At 37.1% G+C, this 18902-nt stretch overlaps 1 protein-coding gene across 2 annotated transcripts in view; it reads right to left on the bottom strand.

The window, feature by feature from the left end:
• Positions 1–18902, bottom strand: part of ptprr (protein tyrosine phosphatase receptor type R) — a 47804-nt gene that overhangs the window by 7916 nt on the left and 20986 nt on the right. The window contains exons 4-12 of one of the 2 annotated variants that reach the window (XM_056260346.1): positions 13905–14012; positions 8771–9120; positions 7616–7805; positions 5910–5994; positions 2890–2969; positions 2536–2673; positions 2340–2450; positions 2096–2253; positions 1775–1888 (exon numbers count right to left, since the gene is read on the bottom strand). In XM_056260346.1, the coding sequence (XP_056116321.1) occupies positions 1775–1888; positions 2096–2253; positions 2340–2450; positions 2536–2673; positions 2890–2969; positions 5910–5994; positions 7616–7805; positions 8771–9120; positions 13905–14012 (1334 nt within the window). Of the gene's footprint in view, positions 1–1774; positions 1889–2095; positions 2254–2339; positions 2451–2535; positions 2674–2889; positions 2970–5909; positions 5995–7615; positions 7806–8770; positions 9121–13904; positions 14016–18902 lie in introns of both variants that reach the window. The other variant, XM_056260345.1, reaches the window with a different exon arrangement.

Genomic DNA, 18902 nt, shown 5'->3' with positions numbered 1-18902 from the left:
CCTGCTGCTATCTCTGCATGACTACATCTGACCACCCTGTCTTGCTTATTTTTCCTGTTTATTTACAATAAACTATGAATGTGCATTCGTGACTGGATCCAGTGTTTTTCCCCAAACAGTTGGAATATGTTAATGTTGATATTGAAATATTCCTGTGTAATGTAAGCAGCATAATCTGAAAAGACTAAGACACAGTTTTCCCTCTATTCACAGTGAAAATACTGGAAATTCTTGCTCTTACCATTTATTATACTGCATTTATAGTAGGGGTGTGACGAGATCTCGTGAGACTAAAATATGACGAGATTTCCCGTTGAGCGAAAAGCTGTCTCGCGATCTCGCCATGACTGAGCGTGAGGGTGAGATTACAATACAATTTTCCACCGCTACTGTACACTCACATTCGCCTAAACTATCGTTTTGCTGTTTTTATAATAAATATTAACCATTAAACGAATGTAAAAGTCTGCTCTGCTCATCCAGCACAAGTTGCCGTTGCAATCAGTGCAGCACGAATCACAGTTCACTGTTCGCGTGACGATGGCGGAGGATTCGTTGCCCAACATAGACTAAACGTCTGATAAATGTCTTATCTTGTAAAATGCATGCTCAGCACCGCTGCTCCCTATACACGCGCGATCACCAATTTGAAAGTAAAACACAAGCTCCCTGATGTGCATTGCGCACAAATTAGGCTTCATTGTCCGTCTCCCAATACCCATCTCTGGACTGTTTATTTGCGGCTATGGTCTCTGTTTGCACTTCGAATATTTAGAGAGCACTGTAATGTCTTAAGGACAACAGACATGGGAGGCTCTGTTTCTGAACTTAAATCGGAACACAAGAACAACAGAGACAAACACACCAGCCTCGTTTCTCTCTACCTTTTCCGAACTCGCCATGTTAACCCTACAACTGCTGGTGCAAAATAAAACAGCAATTTCAAAACAATTATAAAGAGTCTGTGTGCTAACTTTGATTATAGTTGCACTTGCACTTATTGTTTGCACTTCAGACTTCAATGAGTTCAGTTAGGTCACACACAGCCTCAATCAGAAGTTCTGAAAGCTCTTAAATGTACAGTAAGGTCTGAAGAGACTCGTGAAATCAAACAGGAGAAAAGCCAGTCAATAAAAACCTTTTACAGTGCTTGTATATTGTTTTCTTTTAATGCATTTGATAATTCATACTCATAAAGTAGACCTGAAATGACATGCATTAGAAGATTATTAGTTAAAAAATTGCTAAATGCACCTGCATACTATTTTTCCAGTCATGAATTTAGTCATTGAGGATTTCTGACAAATTGTGCAAAAATCTCGTCTCGTCTCGTTCTTGTGAGATAAGCGTCTCGTCACACCCCTAATTTATTGTAATATTGGATGTGTTAAGTAATGTTCTTAGTCTTTCCATCCAGTGACGGTTTACGTGGAGTTAAAAGCAAGATACAGTTTAATGTGTAACCAAAATACCAGCCTGTAAGCCTTTCTCTCTAACCCTTCACCTCCTCCAGCTCCACCTGCCTAGATCTGCTACGGGATTTATGTATGTCTATTTTTGCAGCAGCAGCACATCTCACATGCTCACAGTAGTGTGTCTGTGTATCTATTAGCAGTAGCAAGTCCATACTTGCTCTGCAGCAGCAGCAATAATCAACAGCAGTATTCAGCAACATTGGAGATCTAGTACGCCAAGACCAAATACATTAACATTTCAATTGCTAAACAGTGAAACAGTCACAAATTTTAATTGAAAAACAGTGAAACAGTTGTACCTGTCTGTCCTAAGTTGGCACACAATTCCCAGCACATCCACAACTCCCTCCAGCTCCAACTGACGACAACCAATTGTTGTAGCCATGAAACACCCTGTCCGACCAATTCCAGCACTGCAAAAATTCAAAGGTAAGTTAAATGGTTTTCAAGCACTTTTTTTTTACAAAGCACTGGATTATAGTAGTTTTATCATAGTTATAACTATTAACTATTATACTACTGTGTATAATAGTTTTTCACAATAACACATGAATTATATTTTATATACAGTGCATCAACCAGTAGACACTTTTTAATGTTTTGCTGATGAGCTCCTGTACCTGCAGTGTACAATAATCGGCCCACAGGATGTAAAGCCCCTCCTGTCCTGCTCAACATCATTAACTAACTGCAGCAGGGGTCCAGCGCTCTCTGGGGTCTTATGGTCCGGCCATGAGGTATACCAGTAGTGCTGCACTTTACGACTCTGGCCTCCTTGCTGAGGGAATCAAAACATATGATCCATTAGAGTATCTGACAATAGTATTTCTTTTAGATTATTACTTTTACTTATAATGCAAATACCTTTAGTATAAGGGAGCGGATTATATAGTGGTCACATTCCTTAACATTATTAACGAAGACCTCCACTTTCCCATAGATCCCCCTCTTCTCAGGCCAGTACAGAACACATTTCTGAAACAGTAAAACACACTCTTTGCACATGCACAGTCTATTTAGTCATACTAAGAGCATTATAGATCTTTTGAATTGAAATTACTTCATTTTTCTCTTTCAATTTAGTAATCATGACAATGACAGGGCAGTCCTCTTGCCAGGCCATCTGCCAGAAGTCATTCACCGTGTTGATCATTGGACCCTGAGTGGCAATGAAGGCCCTCTCATCTCCAAGATAGCCCTGGATAAAAAAGTGCTGAACTTAAACAGATATAATGACATAATGGAGGTGAACTAAGTATGAAGCACCATCAGAGCCAAGTTAGAGCAAAAAAAACTCTTCGATACTTTGGCATCAAATTAAACTTTCTTGTTTATAATGTTTCACTTTACAATTTACAATTTCTCAATGGCATATGCTATTGAAAAAATTATGAGTGTGTCACTGAAAACTTACTCGTATGTAGTTGGCGTTAATGTAACTGCTGAGCGGGTCGTTCGATTTCTTAGTCTTCAGAATAACCCTGGAATGTGGATCTGAAATGAAATGTGAATTTTGTGAAAATTTCTGTTGCATTATAATTGATTCACCAGTATACTACAGTGGCCCACTAGTGCACAAGACGATGACATTTATAAAGCAAACATATGATATAATTAAAGGGGTAAATGGACTTACAATAAAACTTGGCTGCCTATGCAGTAGAAAGGCGAAAACAAATTTGATATCAGTGCTATCTGATTAGAGAAAACAGAAAAAAGGCTGTTGTCTTCCCATTTGCAAAATAGATAGGGAAACTTCAACATCCATAATGCACAGTGGTGGAAAGTAATATCAAGCAGAGTCAAGTCACCTTTATTTATATAGCGCTTTATACAATACAGATTGTTTCAAAGCAGCTTTAGAGTGATAACAGGAAAATTATGCATTTCAGATGTTGTTCAGCTGAAGTCAGTTCAGTGTTGATTTAGTTCTGTTGTAAAGACCATCAATTATTAAATTAGTTCATTTCATCTATAAAGCAGTTCTGCAAAAAATGAGGTCATGGTCCAGCTCAGTTCAGTTCTCATCCAGCAGCGTCAGTAAAGTCAGATCAATAATATTATTGAATTTTCAGTGAATATTGTTTCAATTTTAAACAGCTGATTTGCATCTCTGTACAGAAGGATCCCAGAGTCGGAAACAATGGTGTAATATGTTTAAATGGTGTCCCAGATCGCGTCAAATGGCTTATATTTTTTTCTGAGTATTTTGTTTTGTAGTTTTGTTGAAAGATAAAGTTTTGTGAAAGATTTGTTAGATCAGGGGTGCCCAGTCCTGTTCCTAGAGATGTACCTTCCTACAAAATTCAGCTTCAACCCTGATCAAACACAACTGAACCAACGAATTAAGATCTGCAGGAGCACTTGATAATTACAGACGTGTGTTGGATCTGAACTCTCCAGGTAGGTAGATCTCCAGGAACCTTTTCAAGATTGTGAAAATGTCAAAATTTTCTCGAGGGAGCATTCCCCCGCACCCCCCTAACTACCTCAAATTTGGGAACACCTTTGGGATCTCTGTGATTATAAAACCCTGCCTACGGCCGTGTATGCTGCCTTAGCAAAGCACTACATTACTGCTGTTCTAAGTATGTACCTTTTATAGATTATATTGGGATAAAATATACCTTGTGATGTAAAAATAGAAAATGAATAAAGTGTTCTTTCTGACCTAACTACAAGCAGCCAACTTTAAAGGGTTAGTTCACCCAAAAATGAAAATTATGTCATTAATGACTCACCCTGAAGCATCGAAAATACATTTTGGTCGAAGAATAACAAAAACTATGACTTTATTCAGCATTGTATTGTCTTCCGGTTCTGTTGTAGATCCGCGTTCAGTAACGCTGATGACGTAAGACGCTGCTGACGTGTGTCTGGTGCGCCCGAGCTTCGTTTACAGTCCAGCCATATTTATTTGAACCCGAATACACGGATGCACCAGATACACGTCAGCAGCGCCATACGGCATCACTGAACGCGGTTTGACAACAGAACCGGAAGACAGTACAACGCTGAATAAAGTCGTAGTTTTTGTTATTTTTGGACCAAAATGTATTTTCGATGCTTCAAAACATTCTAACTAACCCACTGATGTCACATGGACTTCTTTGATGATGTCTTTATTTCCTTTCTGGACAAGGACAGTATATCGTACATACATTTTCAATGGAGGGACAGAAAACTCTCGGACTAAATCTAAAATATCTTAAACTGTGTTCCGAAGATGAACGGAGGTCTTACGGGCTTGGGACGACATGAGGGTGAGTCATTAATGACAATTTTCATTTTTGGGTGAACTAACCCTTTAAAGGGGTCCACATAGTCATGAGGGGTCCCTGAGACATTAAAAAGCCACCATTCCACTATTAACATACCTGCTCTAGTTTAAAACCCTACAAATCAGTTTCACTTCAAACACACTTATGTTATGTTTTATTGAAAATAAAACTGCATGCTACTGTATGTTGATTTCAAAATAATGGTAGTACAACTACATTTCCAGAAAAGTTGGGACATTTTGTAAAATGCGATAAAATCACGAATCTGTGATTTACACAGATTTTCATCAATCCAAATAAATTCAGTCTGATTTCAGATTTTGAGAGTTATGTTTACACAGTATTCACCCTAAACTTTGCAATCTGATTCACATACGCATTTACATGTGCATGTGCGTCTATCATGAACAGAACCTCAGTTGCTGTGTTGTTTTTTAAATCAAGCTGCTGAGTGCGCGTTGCCGTTGCTATCAGTGGCATGGATACAGTGTTCTCAGTCTTCACTCTGTAGTTTAATCTATCGCCGTTGCGGAGACTCTCTATTTGTTCCGGTGAATTCACAACACAAAGTGCACACAAACGTGTCCCTGCCTGATATACAACCACTGATAAACATCGGTTGCTCGAGTTTTATTCTGTTTTCCAACTGTACGTTGGTTAAGAATGAAAAGGCTAGAATTTATTCACACCTCTACTATTGAATCCAACGTATCATCAGCGCTTGGATTCGCTTCCATGGTGCTGTCAAGTACGACTTGCAGTCTGTGAGGTAAACTAAACGCTATTGGCTGTTTGAAAAGGGGGAGGAGTCATTCAAAATGTCCCGCCTTAGCTTCCTGTTTCAGTGGAAATTACGTCAATGCATCATACAAAGCTGCGCGTTACAAGGCACTTCAGTGGGCCTTTAAGATACATACATAACTACAAAACCCATTTCAATTGGATCGAAATGTCATTCTGGTCGAACTTGGTTGTATCGATCAATGAGTTTGCAAGATGGCTTTTCAGTCGATACAATTATTGACGATTTATTTTATTGCATGTAAATGTAGCACTTAGTGTTGCCACTATACCTAAATTTCAGTAGTTGATACCAGTACCATGGCATGATTCAACTCAAATAATAACAAAATGTAGAAATTCAGATACTAACTTGGCAAAATGGTCTTGTATCTATTTTTTGATCCATGATTTGGGATATCCAGTTCTTTCTGATCCACAAAGTTCATGGGAATTTCCTGTGGATAAAAAAAGTTACACACTCAGCTGAGTACAATGGAAATGGTCAACACCATTACATAAGCACTTTCAAAGTGTACAGAATAGATTTCAGCATATTACATTCAGATACAACATAAAGCATCCATTAAATCCTACATCTATCACAGTTATGCTCAGTTTTGGTTTCATTTATATTGTATTCAATTCCTATTTTGCCTGCTTTAGTTATCTAGTTAGTTTTCCTTTGTTCTCTGTTTCCCACCACTAGTTTGTCACCTTGGTTACCACCCACCTGTTTGCATTAAGTTTGTTATCTTGTCTATTTAAGCCCCTCAGTTCTTTCAGTTGTTTGTCTGGTGTTGTTTGTGATTAGGACACACTGTTACGTTACACCTTCTTGGATTATTGCCTTTGTATTGTTTTATTAGGTTATCACTAGTAAGCTATAAGTTATCACTATTATTTGAACTCGATATTCCTCATCGTCATCCTTTGAGAACTACTACGTGACAGAACACCAGACTGCAATTTTTTTTTTTTTTAAATGGATTATTCAGCAGACACCATCCACCCAGAGGAGCAACTCCAATCCTTATTTCAAGGAGGACGGCTACTGGAGGATTTTATGGATGATTTACTGGAACTGTGCCATCAGGTTAGTTGGGACGAGTACACCATAAAGATGCACTTTTGGAGCGGGCTTGATGACGAACTGAACCAGATAATTCTGTGTCATTGTCACTGATCCCACCCAGCCTCCCTCTTCCGCCTCCACTTCATGATTCAGCCAGTCTGTCAGCCCCACCTCCACTGGTTTCCTTCAGCCCCTTGACTTCTCTTCTAACACCACTCAGTTGTGTGGATCTACCTCGGGTCTTCTGGTCTCCAGTGTCGCTCAGGTAAGTGTATCCCCTGCATCTGCCTCTAGCCGCTGATACCGTCACTCTTTTCGGTTCGTCAACCTGTTGGCTCCACTTTGGCACATCCCTCCCTCCCTACCATCGTCCTTACGGCTCCACCGAGCTCCCTCATTCCTCCGGCTCCGATTGGTCAGACGTCACCCTGCCTGCGGCATGGATTTACGAGCCGTCCACTACGTCTCTCCACCCCTTCGGCTCCATCTGGTTCCGCCTTCGCTCAGGCTCCGCCTTGGTCCTCGGTCCCGCCTGGTCCAGTCTGCGACTTGGGCTCCACTACCATCGGTGTCATCTCCATTAGTCATCCCCCGGGAGTTGTCAGCCAAGTCTCCACAATGGCACCTCCCTCCGTCGACTCGGCTGTGGGCTTTTATCCTGGCTGTGCTCTGGATCACCACCTGGCTACTCCTGCTCCTGGCTCCTCCCACCATCATCGCCACCTTGGTTTCTCCCGCTACCATCGCCTCAGTTGTTTGTGTATAGGACACACTGTTTTATTATACCTTCTTGCATTTATACCTTTGTTTTATTAAAGTAAATAACCTTATTTGTACGCTATTTTCCTTGTCGTCATCTTTTGTGGAGCAACCCCATGACAACATCAAGGAAACACACCTTAACTGAACCTCAACTGTGTGTAATTCCCATGACACATAAAAGTCAAGTTGAACCCCATTAATGCTAAAAGTATTTATTAGTGGTGCACTGGTGTGTCACTTACGACAAATTCCGCATGCAGTCTCTGGGTGTTCAATGTGATGTCACGAAGCTGTTGTCGTGAGAGGACTCGACCGGCAGACTGCAGGTATTCCTGAGTCACACGCTCTCGTGGAGTCACGACCCCACAACTTATAGGCTCCACCGATCCCAAAGCACTCATATCCAGCACTAGAGAGACATTAGATCCTCGTCTGCGAGAGAAATAAAAATAACAGTAATATTTGAGGAAAAAATGTATTTGGTCTTATACCATATATCCGCACATATGGATAAACATAGACAGGAGACATAGACTGCTGCTCCAAAGAGCCATGATAGATATCACATTGATTTTAAAAACTGCAAGATTGTTAAACATGACATGTTATGATTGCTCATTTGGCAATTATAGCAGAATTAATTTAGGAATTATATAACATGGATAATGATTAACTAAAGCATCATCTCACAACATTGTAGTTCAACAGTGTACTCATTATAATTAATATTTCATATTTAAAATGATTAATATTTCAAGAGACTGGGTTTTCACAAGGACAGTTTTAATTTCACGTGTTTTAGTTAAATGTTGATACATGGTTGAATATAGCTGAATAAATACCTATAAATACTTGAATGTCACCTATTGTAATTGTAATGTCCTTATAACTAATAAGTGGCGCTGTGACCAAATTGATGGTGTGTGGTCAGTGTGGGGAGACAATAAACACAAACTTATGTCATATATGTCATTGCAGATTTATAGCCTCATGCAGCGTCCCAATTTGCCTACTTATACTATGCCCTAAAAAGTATGTACTGTTTTTGTGAAGAAATATGTACATACTTTTGAGTGTGTAGCAGAAGAGTATATATATTGCGTCAATTGCGTTTTTAACGGACAGCTCTGTCACTTAGTTATGTGCATCCTATCGCCATTTAAACTGCCCTGTCAATCACCTTGTCATAGTTAAAATCCACCACATTCAATTAGAATTTTTTTTCACGTAAGAAAAATAGTACTCTACAAAAAAAAGAAGAAAAATTGTTATTATTTATCCCTCAAATTCTTCTAAAATTCTCCTTTTTGTGTTTACAGAACAGCATGTGGGTTTGAGGGTGCACATTATAACTGTTGATTTTATTAATGCGCTTTCATGCACAAAATAAGTCTCACCGCTCCTGCAGGCCTCCGCCAGGCTTCATCCTAAAGGGTGAATGTGTGGAGGACACACTGGGTTTGAGTTCAGCCACAGAGTGGCTGGGTGGGCACTGCGGCTCTGACGTCGTCACGCTGGAAAGAGTTTGACTGATGTTGATGTTACAGGACGGGGTGCTTGTACTGCTGGTAAAATGGGTGGCACTGGGTTTGGACGTCTGGTTGGCCTGGACCATGCTGTTCTTGAGGGTCAAAGGAGGCTGAGCACCATGAACAGGGATGGGTGCCAGCTGGACGTCCCGGGTGGATGGGGATGGGTCTTTAAGCTGCTGATCCAAGAATTCCTTCTCCTTTATTCGGTAAAGCACCTAAGGAAAGAAAATATTACTTTATAAAAGTTACTTGCAGATAGTTATAGGTTAAATCTCACAAAAAAAAAAAAAACACTAAAGAAAGTAAATGATTTTTGTCATTCCTGTTAATGATGATGACTGTGATAATGATGTTTCAGCAACAAATCTGTACACTATCGCATATAATCCTTCACGTCCACTGCGATCTCAAAATTCTGACCAGTAGCAAGAATATCAAAATCGACTGTGGGCGGTAGATCCTTTTCCTATTTAGTGCCCAAACTCTGGAACAGTCTTCCTAGCCGTGTTTGGGAGACAGACACACTCTTGTCAGGTTACATCTAGATTAAAACCCCATCTCTTTAACCTGGCATACACATAACACACTATCACATTTCTATAATTCACGCTCTTTAAAGGATTGTTAGGCTGAATAAATTCAACCAGAACCATGAACACTTCCCATGACATCAGATGTGTTACGTCGTAATATTAGGCCTGTGCTAATTTTAATCTGTCTCATTCTTATCCCGAGGTTACCGTAGTACACCATATCCGGTCCATATCCAGATCAGACAGGAAACCTGCACCCTGACGACCACAACAGCCCTGAATGTCAGTGGAGACCATGAAAACTAGGCGAGCCCTAAAGACAGACCTCGTGTAAAGACCTTATTGACTAGACGGCCATCGGCACAGATCCTCACTAAAAACAACGAGAACCAGACAAGTCCTCCGCACAGACCCTACGACCAGCTTCAACTCTTCCTCCCTCCATATGCTGGCGTGATGTATCCCCCAGACTGTATGAAATATTCTGAATGAAATCAATCCACAATCTGGTTTGTGATGCAGCCTGGAATCATAATCACACCATGTTCATTCGTCTGGCCAGAGGTTTTTTTTCTCCATATCTGAATTTGGGTTCCTTGCCACTGTCGCCTCTGGCTTGCGTAGTTGGAGACACTTAATATTCCATATTATTGATCTGACTGCACTGACACTATTGGATGAGAGCTGGACGATGACATCACTGTTTTCTCCAGAGCTGCTTTATAGCTGAACTCAACTCATTCCACAATTGATGAACTACAGTCATTGAACAGAACTGAATCAACTGAATAACGACTGTTAACTATTGTCTTTTTAGAGCTGCTTTACAGCAGAATTGAATTCTGTTTGAAAATTGCAGATTGGTGAACTCATCGAAAATCTCGACACACTCATTCATAGAATAATATAGAACATGGGAGTAGAGTTAAGATCAAATCCCAGTTACAAATGCAGGTTTCACTTTATTTTGATGGTCCCTTTAACATTCTGTTGACTATAAGTAACTTTGCACCTACATGTCTACTAACTAGTGTTAGTAGAGTATTAGTAGACTGGTAGGGTTAAAATAAGTAGTTGCAAAGTTACTTATAGTCAACAATGTTCAAAAGGGACCATCCAAATAAAGTATTACCCAAATGCACAATGTAAATAAAAATGCAATAAATCCAAATGCATAAATGTGCAACTTTTGCAGAAGTACATGAGATGTTTTTACGGAGCCAGGTTTGCAAACACTTATTTCTCAAATGAAACTTAACAAAATGGGTCAGGAGAAGATATGATTTTTTTTTTTTTTATTGGTAGTCAAGTCAAGTCAAGTCATCTTCATTTATATAGCGCTTTTAACAATGGAGATTGTTTCAAAGCAGCTTTACAGAGATAAACATACAATTTACGGTAACAGAGATTGTTTTGGCTTTATAGCGATTTTGAATAATGTTATTTCCGGCTAAAGTTGGTTTTGATTGATTCACTTCCAGCAAAATTATCATTTGTTATTACATTAGGGGCCACTAAGACACTAGTGTCATCACAGTTTCCACAAAACTTTACATCCAACCATTTCCCAACAGTTTTTTGATGTAAAAAGCAATTCTAGACATTTGCAATGAAGGGACAAATCAGTTTGTAATGTATCTTCATTTCAGACACGGTTTTATTGTCTATTTTCAATCTAAACAACTTGCACTCCCAGCAAGATACAGAGCAAGATTTTTTTTTTTTTTTTTTTTTATAAAACTTCACTCGATACATTCACATATTGCCAGGGGTTCCAGTAGTGAAATGCACAGAGAAAGAAGCATGACGAACAAACTAACTTTTAATAAACACTAGGAACACAGAAATTTTACTGATTTAAGTTTAAATTTAATTTTAATAATCATATTATCAGAATTAATGAATGTATTAAATTTGCAAAAAAGAATTAGTAATTTGTAAGAACAGTATTTTTTTATTCTACGTCATAATTTAAAGCGTCTCTTAACCTGAATACTTTCAGTCAGTTTCAAATCTTATTGAGAATTTAAATGAGCTTTTATAATCTTAATCTTTACATTAAAACACATGCATCCATGATTAAATCAATTGCTTTGAGGGTCATAAGTGAATTCAAAGTCATGGTTTTAAAAGTATGTATCTAGTTGGAAAAGACCTTTACATCTATTTTAGCAATGCCCCTAGATCAGCAATTATTTAAATATGAGTGAGTATGTTTTTTCTTACCATAAAATAAACGTGTTTGTATCCAGTAACTCCCATGTTTTCCACCAGAGGTCTCTATCTCATCGTCATAATGAGCTGTGTGGTATGGTTTCAGTGCTGACTTCTATCAAATGAGCTTTAACTTTGTACAAACAACACTTTTATTTCTGTTTGTTTTCCCACACTAATGGGGTTCCTAAATTATCGAATGAAACTTGCAAATGAATCCGGCTCCCCTACAGGGACAAAACGCAGCGTTCACAATGCACACTCTCACAGCGTTCACGATTCACACAAACGTCAACTTCTGTCATAAAGCTGAATCACGTTTTAAAAAAGTTTAATTTGAATAAATACTGTTGTTTAATGCAGATTCTTTGTTAATGTACATTTAAATTGTTAGAAATGTCTAACTTGACCAATCAGAATCAAGTATTCTAGAGAGCCATGTGATAATATTTATGAATGAATTATCAATGAACACTACTCAGCAATCAAACACACATGCCTTCTCCAACATATAAATGCATGTTGTACATGTGAACATGGGGGAAAATGTGTAAAAAAAAGTGAAATAATAAAATTAAATATATTTAAAAAATAAATTATAAATAAAGTTCAATGCAGATAAATGATATATAATGTTACAATTAGTGATGTTTTAATTTTTAATTTAAGTTTTATTATAGTATAATTCATATTTTGAATTAGCTATATTTTTATTTTTCATGTTACTTTTAGTATGCATTATGTCCATTAGTCATTTAATTAGAATTTTTCCAGTTTTAGTTTGATCTATTTCCTGTCAATAATTTTAGTGCTTCAACTTAAACTTATTTCAATTTAAGTTTAAATTTTCATTTATAATTTCCGTTTAAGTTTTTCAACTAATATTTTTATTTTAATTTTGTTTCAGCTTTATTTCAGTTAACAGAAATGTTTTTAATAGTTCTGGTTCACCTTTACCAAATTTTATATTATTGCCTTTTTCATACTGCTTTCTACAGACTAGTTGGAAATCATGAAATTAAACATTTTTATTATCTGAACATCGCCATAGTTTTATGTTTCTTTTCAGAAAGATGTTATGTTTCTTTTCACAACTAACAGTAAGCTAATGGTGGGTAGCCTAGAATCAAAAAATATATATATATATTTTCCAGATAATGTTTTACCGTATTTATAATATTTTGATCTTTCAAAATATAAATACAAATATAAATTTAAAGGGGTGCCACCCGCAAAAGGATCACCGTAAAGAGTTTGAAAACTCCTCCTGTCCTAGTATTTACAGAATCACAATGCTAATAATGCTTCAGCGGACCCTGTCATTGAGATCGGCTCACAGCTTAACGTGGTAATTATTGCTTAAGCTCTTCAGTCCGTCGGCGCAGGAGAGCGCGGGTGCTCTGAGGACGTGCTATGATGTCATCGCCAGAGTTAAGACAGACTTAAAACGTTAAGAGCAAACGTCGACCAATCAGAGGGCGGAGTCAGGTGTGACCAAGATGGCAGTGCTGATCCTTTTAAAGTGCTGAACCACCAGAGGAAACCATGCGACTTCCTCTGCCACAATACATCCGTTTTGCAATGACTCTTTTCTGTATCATATCCTGTGTCTCTGCTTCTGTTCAGGTCTTTTTCACTATTACTCAAAACCCAAGGAGTGCCTTCAGTGTGTGCAGACTTGAATGTTAATAACCGTTTGGTGTTTACTTCACGAGGGTGTTTGCTGAGACAAGCATGAAACAGGAAGTATTTGAACCGTTCCAAGTGAATAAACTCAATTCAATATTTAAATTCAATATTCAAATTCAATATTCAAACCCGTAGGACAGAAAAAAAATCACAAATGAGAACTCTTTAATATCTTATTTGTTTCTCCGAGACAGCACTGAGATGGAATGGAGATCAAACGGGGACTTGTGCGTAGGTTTCCTGCTTCTCAGCTGTTTCTCCTGAGAAAGATCCCAGCAATCTCACATCTACTTTTAGTCTCAATACGAACTTAAACATTTCTCATCGAGTTGTCATTTCATCAAGTGTTATTATCTTACTGTTTGACAACTTTCTACACATTTGAAACTCGTTCTATGTCTATGAAGGAATGTTAGGAGAAACTTCTGAGACAAAGTTTTAAACAAAATCAATAAAACATTAGGTTTCCTGAGATAATAAAGAGCATTTCATTCATCTTTCCCACATAGCATCCTATCCTATTCAAATCAACTGAATGGTAGAAGACTGTGAGAGATACGTACCATTAAACAGCTGAAGATGATGATGAATATTGTGAGACAGATAACCAGCACGTAGAATCCGTCTTTACCCCAGATGCTGTTCTTCTCATGGTGGTTTTTGAAAACATTCTTCTGTTCAAAAACAGACACAAAAAAGTATCAAAAGTGTCCAGAACCAACAATGTCACTGCATGCTACATCGGACATGAGTTGTGAGAGCCCTGACATGCATTTATACTGTGGTTGAGTGAAAGTGATATAAGGATCAACAAGTGCGATCTTAAGGAAGACATTGACATTGAGCTAGACAGAGGCTGACTCCACCCCTAAACCTGCCCACACACACACACACACACTGGATGAAATGTCCTGCAACACACATGCACCTGTCCTTGGGTGACAGCAGGGTCCTGAGAGGTGACATGCTATATTCAACATAAAAAAATATTTTAAACATTATCTTTCTTGTTGTTTTATAATCATTACTAATGATCTCATATTAGTGGAGAGTTTAGATGAAACAACTGTACTTAAAAATGCACTTGTCATACTGCAAAAAAAGCTACAAATAGTGAAAAATCAGTACAATAATTATATAAATAATAAATAATTGATATATTATATTAAGACAATAATGTAATTCAAAACATCATCAACATCAAATATGATGTTCTATATGATGCATTTAAAATATATATATTTTCCAGAAGTGAAGTGAACTTGTATATTAAAGATCTACATAATGTGTTTGTGTTGTCAAATTTTAATTTGAAACTATAAATGCTACCTTGCACTTACTTGATTCTACAAACAATATATTTATATAACATTAGTGTCAAATGTTACCCTGTTATTGTATTTATATAAATATATACATATATATATATATATATATATATACATATATAATTTTTGTATATCATTGTCAATATAATATAATTTTAGGTTTAATGTAACTTTAAACTGGGTTTATATGATAAAAAAAGATTGAGAATTCTGGGTTAGTAAAGACATTTTTAATGGTCAAATCAGGTAGAAAAAGCGCCTTAACACTTTAATGGGTTGAAGAATAACAATATTTTTATATTTCAAATAATACAATTACATATACTTTTCTTTAAAATATTGCATTTAATAGTTTTTTACAAAACAACTTTAATACTATAGATTAAAAAATATATATACATACATATATATATATATATATATATATATATATATATATATATATATATATATATATATATATATATATATATATATTAAAAAATATATATATTAAAAAAAGCAATCGTCCTACAAAAACATAACTACATTGCTTTCCCGATCCACCCCGGTCCGAGTGACGTATCAATCTCCCCCCGCCCCGGATGGCCGAATTCACAGATAAGTTATTATCATTATGTCAAAAAGACCGAAGCCCTCTGGTGCCCAGGGAAGAAAAAAAAAGAAGAGAAGAGGAAGAAAAACAGGATAAAGATAGAGGTAATGAATGTGATGCATCTGTTTATCTATGTTGCATTATGCATAAGTTAGCAGTTAGTTCGACGATGCTAGTAACGTTTGCTAATTTGAAATAGCTTATCATGACAGTTAGTTGAACTTGTGCACTATTTTATGGTATTTTTATTTGAATTGGCTAAATAAGTAATGTGTAGTTAGTAGGACATTGCTACCATCTAACTGTTACTGGAAAACAAACACTTTCAAAATTAATTTTGAAAATGTAACTACTGTATAGAGAAGTGCTCAATGAATACAGTTTTGTGCATGAATACCAGATGTAATTATTCTTGCTGTTTGTGTGTTTAAGCTATAACGTGGTTTAGGTGCTGCCATATTTTCATAGTTTCACTATCATCAGCTTTTTTAACCCTTTATCTGTCACCACCCTTTTTCGCATAGAAAAACAATCCAAACTTAAATGGTTGTAATTCAAGAATGCTTTGGAATATAGACCTACGGTTGGTCTTGTTTTAAAGAAGACATTTGCCAGATTATTGCAGAAGTGTAGTTATGAAATTATGAAAGTGAAACAGAGAAAAAAGTTATATAAGTTTGAGTTTATGAACATGTGCAATGTAAAAATATCATTATTATATTTTATATAAAATATATATTACAAAATATATTTTACTCTAAAACTGCAAGAAAATGAAAGCCAAAAATCTGAACAAGTTGTGTTCCAAAATTTAGGTTGATATCTCAAGGCTGTAGAACATTTGCTACATTTTGCATTCCAGTTTGTGTATAGTTATTTATTTTTTTGTGTATCTTTTTGTTTCTGTATTTTTTGTTCTGCAATAATCTTATAATATAAACTTATTTATATTATATTCATAATTTAGTTGTGTGTGTGTGTGTGTGTGTTTGTTTCCAAAATATTTTCAAAATAAAGAAAAACAAGACAAAGCTGTGCAGTTTGTTTCTGTGTGAGTGTATGAACACAATGATCAGTGGTGGTATTGTCTGTGATTCCAGGGGCACCAGGTGAAATCTTGCTGGCCAATGGAGGTCGACGTCCACACCTGGCGGCCATCTTGTCACAGGCAGCTCGCTCACTCTACATTGTGTTAATGGTGCATGTACTTTTTAAATAACCATAACTTGCTCAATTTTCTACTGATTTTCAAACGGTTTGGTTTGTTATAAACTTCAGAGATGTAGTTATGACACTGCATACTTATGAATAATAAGTGTATAACTAAATAATCATCCAGAATTATAGCCACATTAATAACGTTTGTAAGACACCAAACCGTTTGTAAATCCTCCGTCAAGATTTCAACGAGATAAGAGTATTTGTGTTCGTGCTGATCACTTATCTTACATCAGGCACCACAGAGCCTTGTCTGTGACAAGATGGCCGCCGGTGATGACGATAGAGACTCCGCCGTAAGACATCTAGCCTTTATTATGGATATCTATTATCGTATGTGTCTTGTGCAGGTTGGTTGCTCTTGTCATGTGTTCATCAGTTCTGTTTTGTCATTGGTTTATTGTCTTGATCATGCTCAGGTGTTTCTTGTCAATCATTAGTCTCATGTTTCTTTGTTTCTTTGGCCCTGTCCCAATATCCGCACTTGCGCCCTTGTGCCCCTCAAATGCGCGTTCTCGCTAAGGGGTGCAAGGCCGTAGGGTGTCCCGATCCTCTAATGTGTTCTCCAGGGGTGATCGTAAGGGCACTTAATGCACCCTTTTCGCAAGTGTGCATCAGACCTCACTTTGCTGTGGGCTATTACCCAGAATCCTTGTAGTGTTGTGACGTTTCGAACAGCTAACCAATGGGGGAGAACGGTTGCTATGGTGCTGCTGTTCGGGAGCGGAAACTCCGAAGATAAAGGAAGCCGGTGTGGTGAAGTGTTTTTCAAGGCCGCGAAATTTAAAAATATTAGTGTTATTGTGTCACGAAATGTAGTTTTAAGAGTTTTTCAGTCGAGAATATAGTTGTTTAAAGCTCAAATCTGTGGTTTATTTATAAAGATAACGCCTATTTAAAAATTTGATCTGACGTTTTCGGAGTTCCAGGGATCAGCGGGCGCTCAGTGCTCATGTACCCCAGCTGGAACAGCCTTACCTCGGCTAGTCATTCTGACGTTTCCCGCAGGCTCTGTGTCTAGTGGTTAAACATGAGCTATAAATCGGCTTGTGTATATCTAACGGGCGATCTTTGGTTTCATTAATCTATGATTTGTTCCCTGGCAAATCATTTTGGCTGAGGGCAAAGTGAAGTTTCATAATTTTATATATTTAGGCTATTTAACGGTAACGTTGTAACATTAGCCTATTGACTTATGTTTGACTGAATCTTTTAACTTGCTTTATTTCTTGACTTATATAGCTTCTTATACTTTTTAGGCTACTTATACTTTAATAATGGCTATTATTGATCAATAAAACTAAAATGTAACAAAAAGAGACAGGGTTGTGTCATTTTATTTCATATAACCTGTGTAAGACTATTTTAATATATACCCTATATATCACCAACACGTCATGTATTTTTTCATGTATGGGATGGGAAGAATTTCATATATCAATTTCCATAATAACATAATTAAAATTGTTTCGAATCGCTGTGAATACAGTAAGGCAGTAAGCTCAGGTAAACCTCAATCACAATTTATCTTATCAGTTATCACAATTTATCTTAGCCAAAAACTAATTTAATATTAATAACATTAACAGAAAGGTTGGGAGCTAAGAGTAAAAAAAGATATACATTTTTTCATTCAAAGGATTGTGTCATGCGACAGCTATTATAAGCAGCACAGCACACACATTAGCCAAATGAACGGTGTTTACTCCCCTGATCACAACAGAAGTGACGTAGATAGTGATGTGTGCAAAACTGTCCCAATTCTGCTCTTCACAGCTTCGGGCCCTTGCTCACTTACTCCGCTAAGTGCACTTTCAACAAGTGTCCACTTCCAGGAAGGCCTTAGGGCTCAAGTGAGTATTGGGACTGGGCCTTTGTCTAACTTTGTTCCCTATAACTGTTGCTGATGTGTTCAAGTTCAAGTCTGTCTATTTTGTATTTTGTTTATTTAAATAAATCTGCACATGGGTTCTCACTGTTACGGATGGTGGTGTTCAGAAATGCTCACGACTGGGAAGGAACGTTGGAAGGAAGACTTTAATTATCACATACACTGGAACAAGGAATAACACAGGAGAAACACAGCCAAACGTTGACGAGAATCGACAATGACACAAAGAAAACAAGACACAGCTGAACTAAATGAACTAATGAGGATGGTAGTGATGGAGACAGGAGTGGCGGGAAACTGAACACAATGAACGCAGAAGGAAGTCCAGAAACAAACTGACATGTAACACTGTCAGTGTCAGCAAGTCGCCTCAGTAGACTTTAATTACAATTTAATTCAAAAACATATTTCAAAAACATTTTTAAAACATCAGAATTTTGTCAAAAGGTGTAATAATACAATTTTGGTTATGGTGCCATGGTATTACTTTTTTTAACATGCACTGTAGCGAGGTATGTTGTTATGGGAA

The sequence above is a fragment of the Rhinichthys klamathensis genome, unplaced genomic scaffold (assembly GCF_029890125.1).
Source record: "Rhinichthys klamathensis goyatoka isolate OS25496 unplaced genomic scaffold, OSU_Roscu_1.1 h1tg000176l_1, whole genome shotgun sequence".
Taxonomy (NCBI): Eukaryota; Metazoa; Chordata; class Actinopteri; order Cypriniformes; family Leuciscidae; genus Rhinichthys; species Rhinichthys klamathensis.
This window is presented reverse-complemented; position numbering and strand designations above follow the sequence as displayed.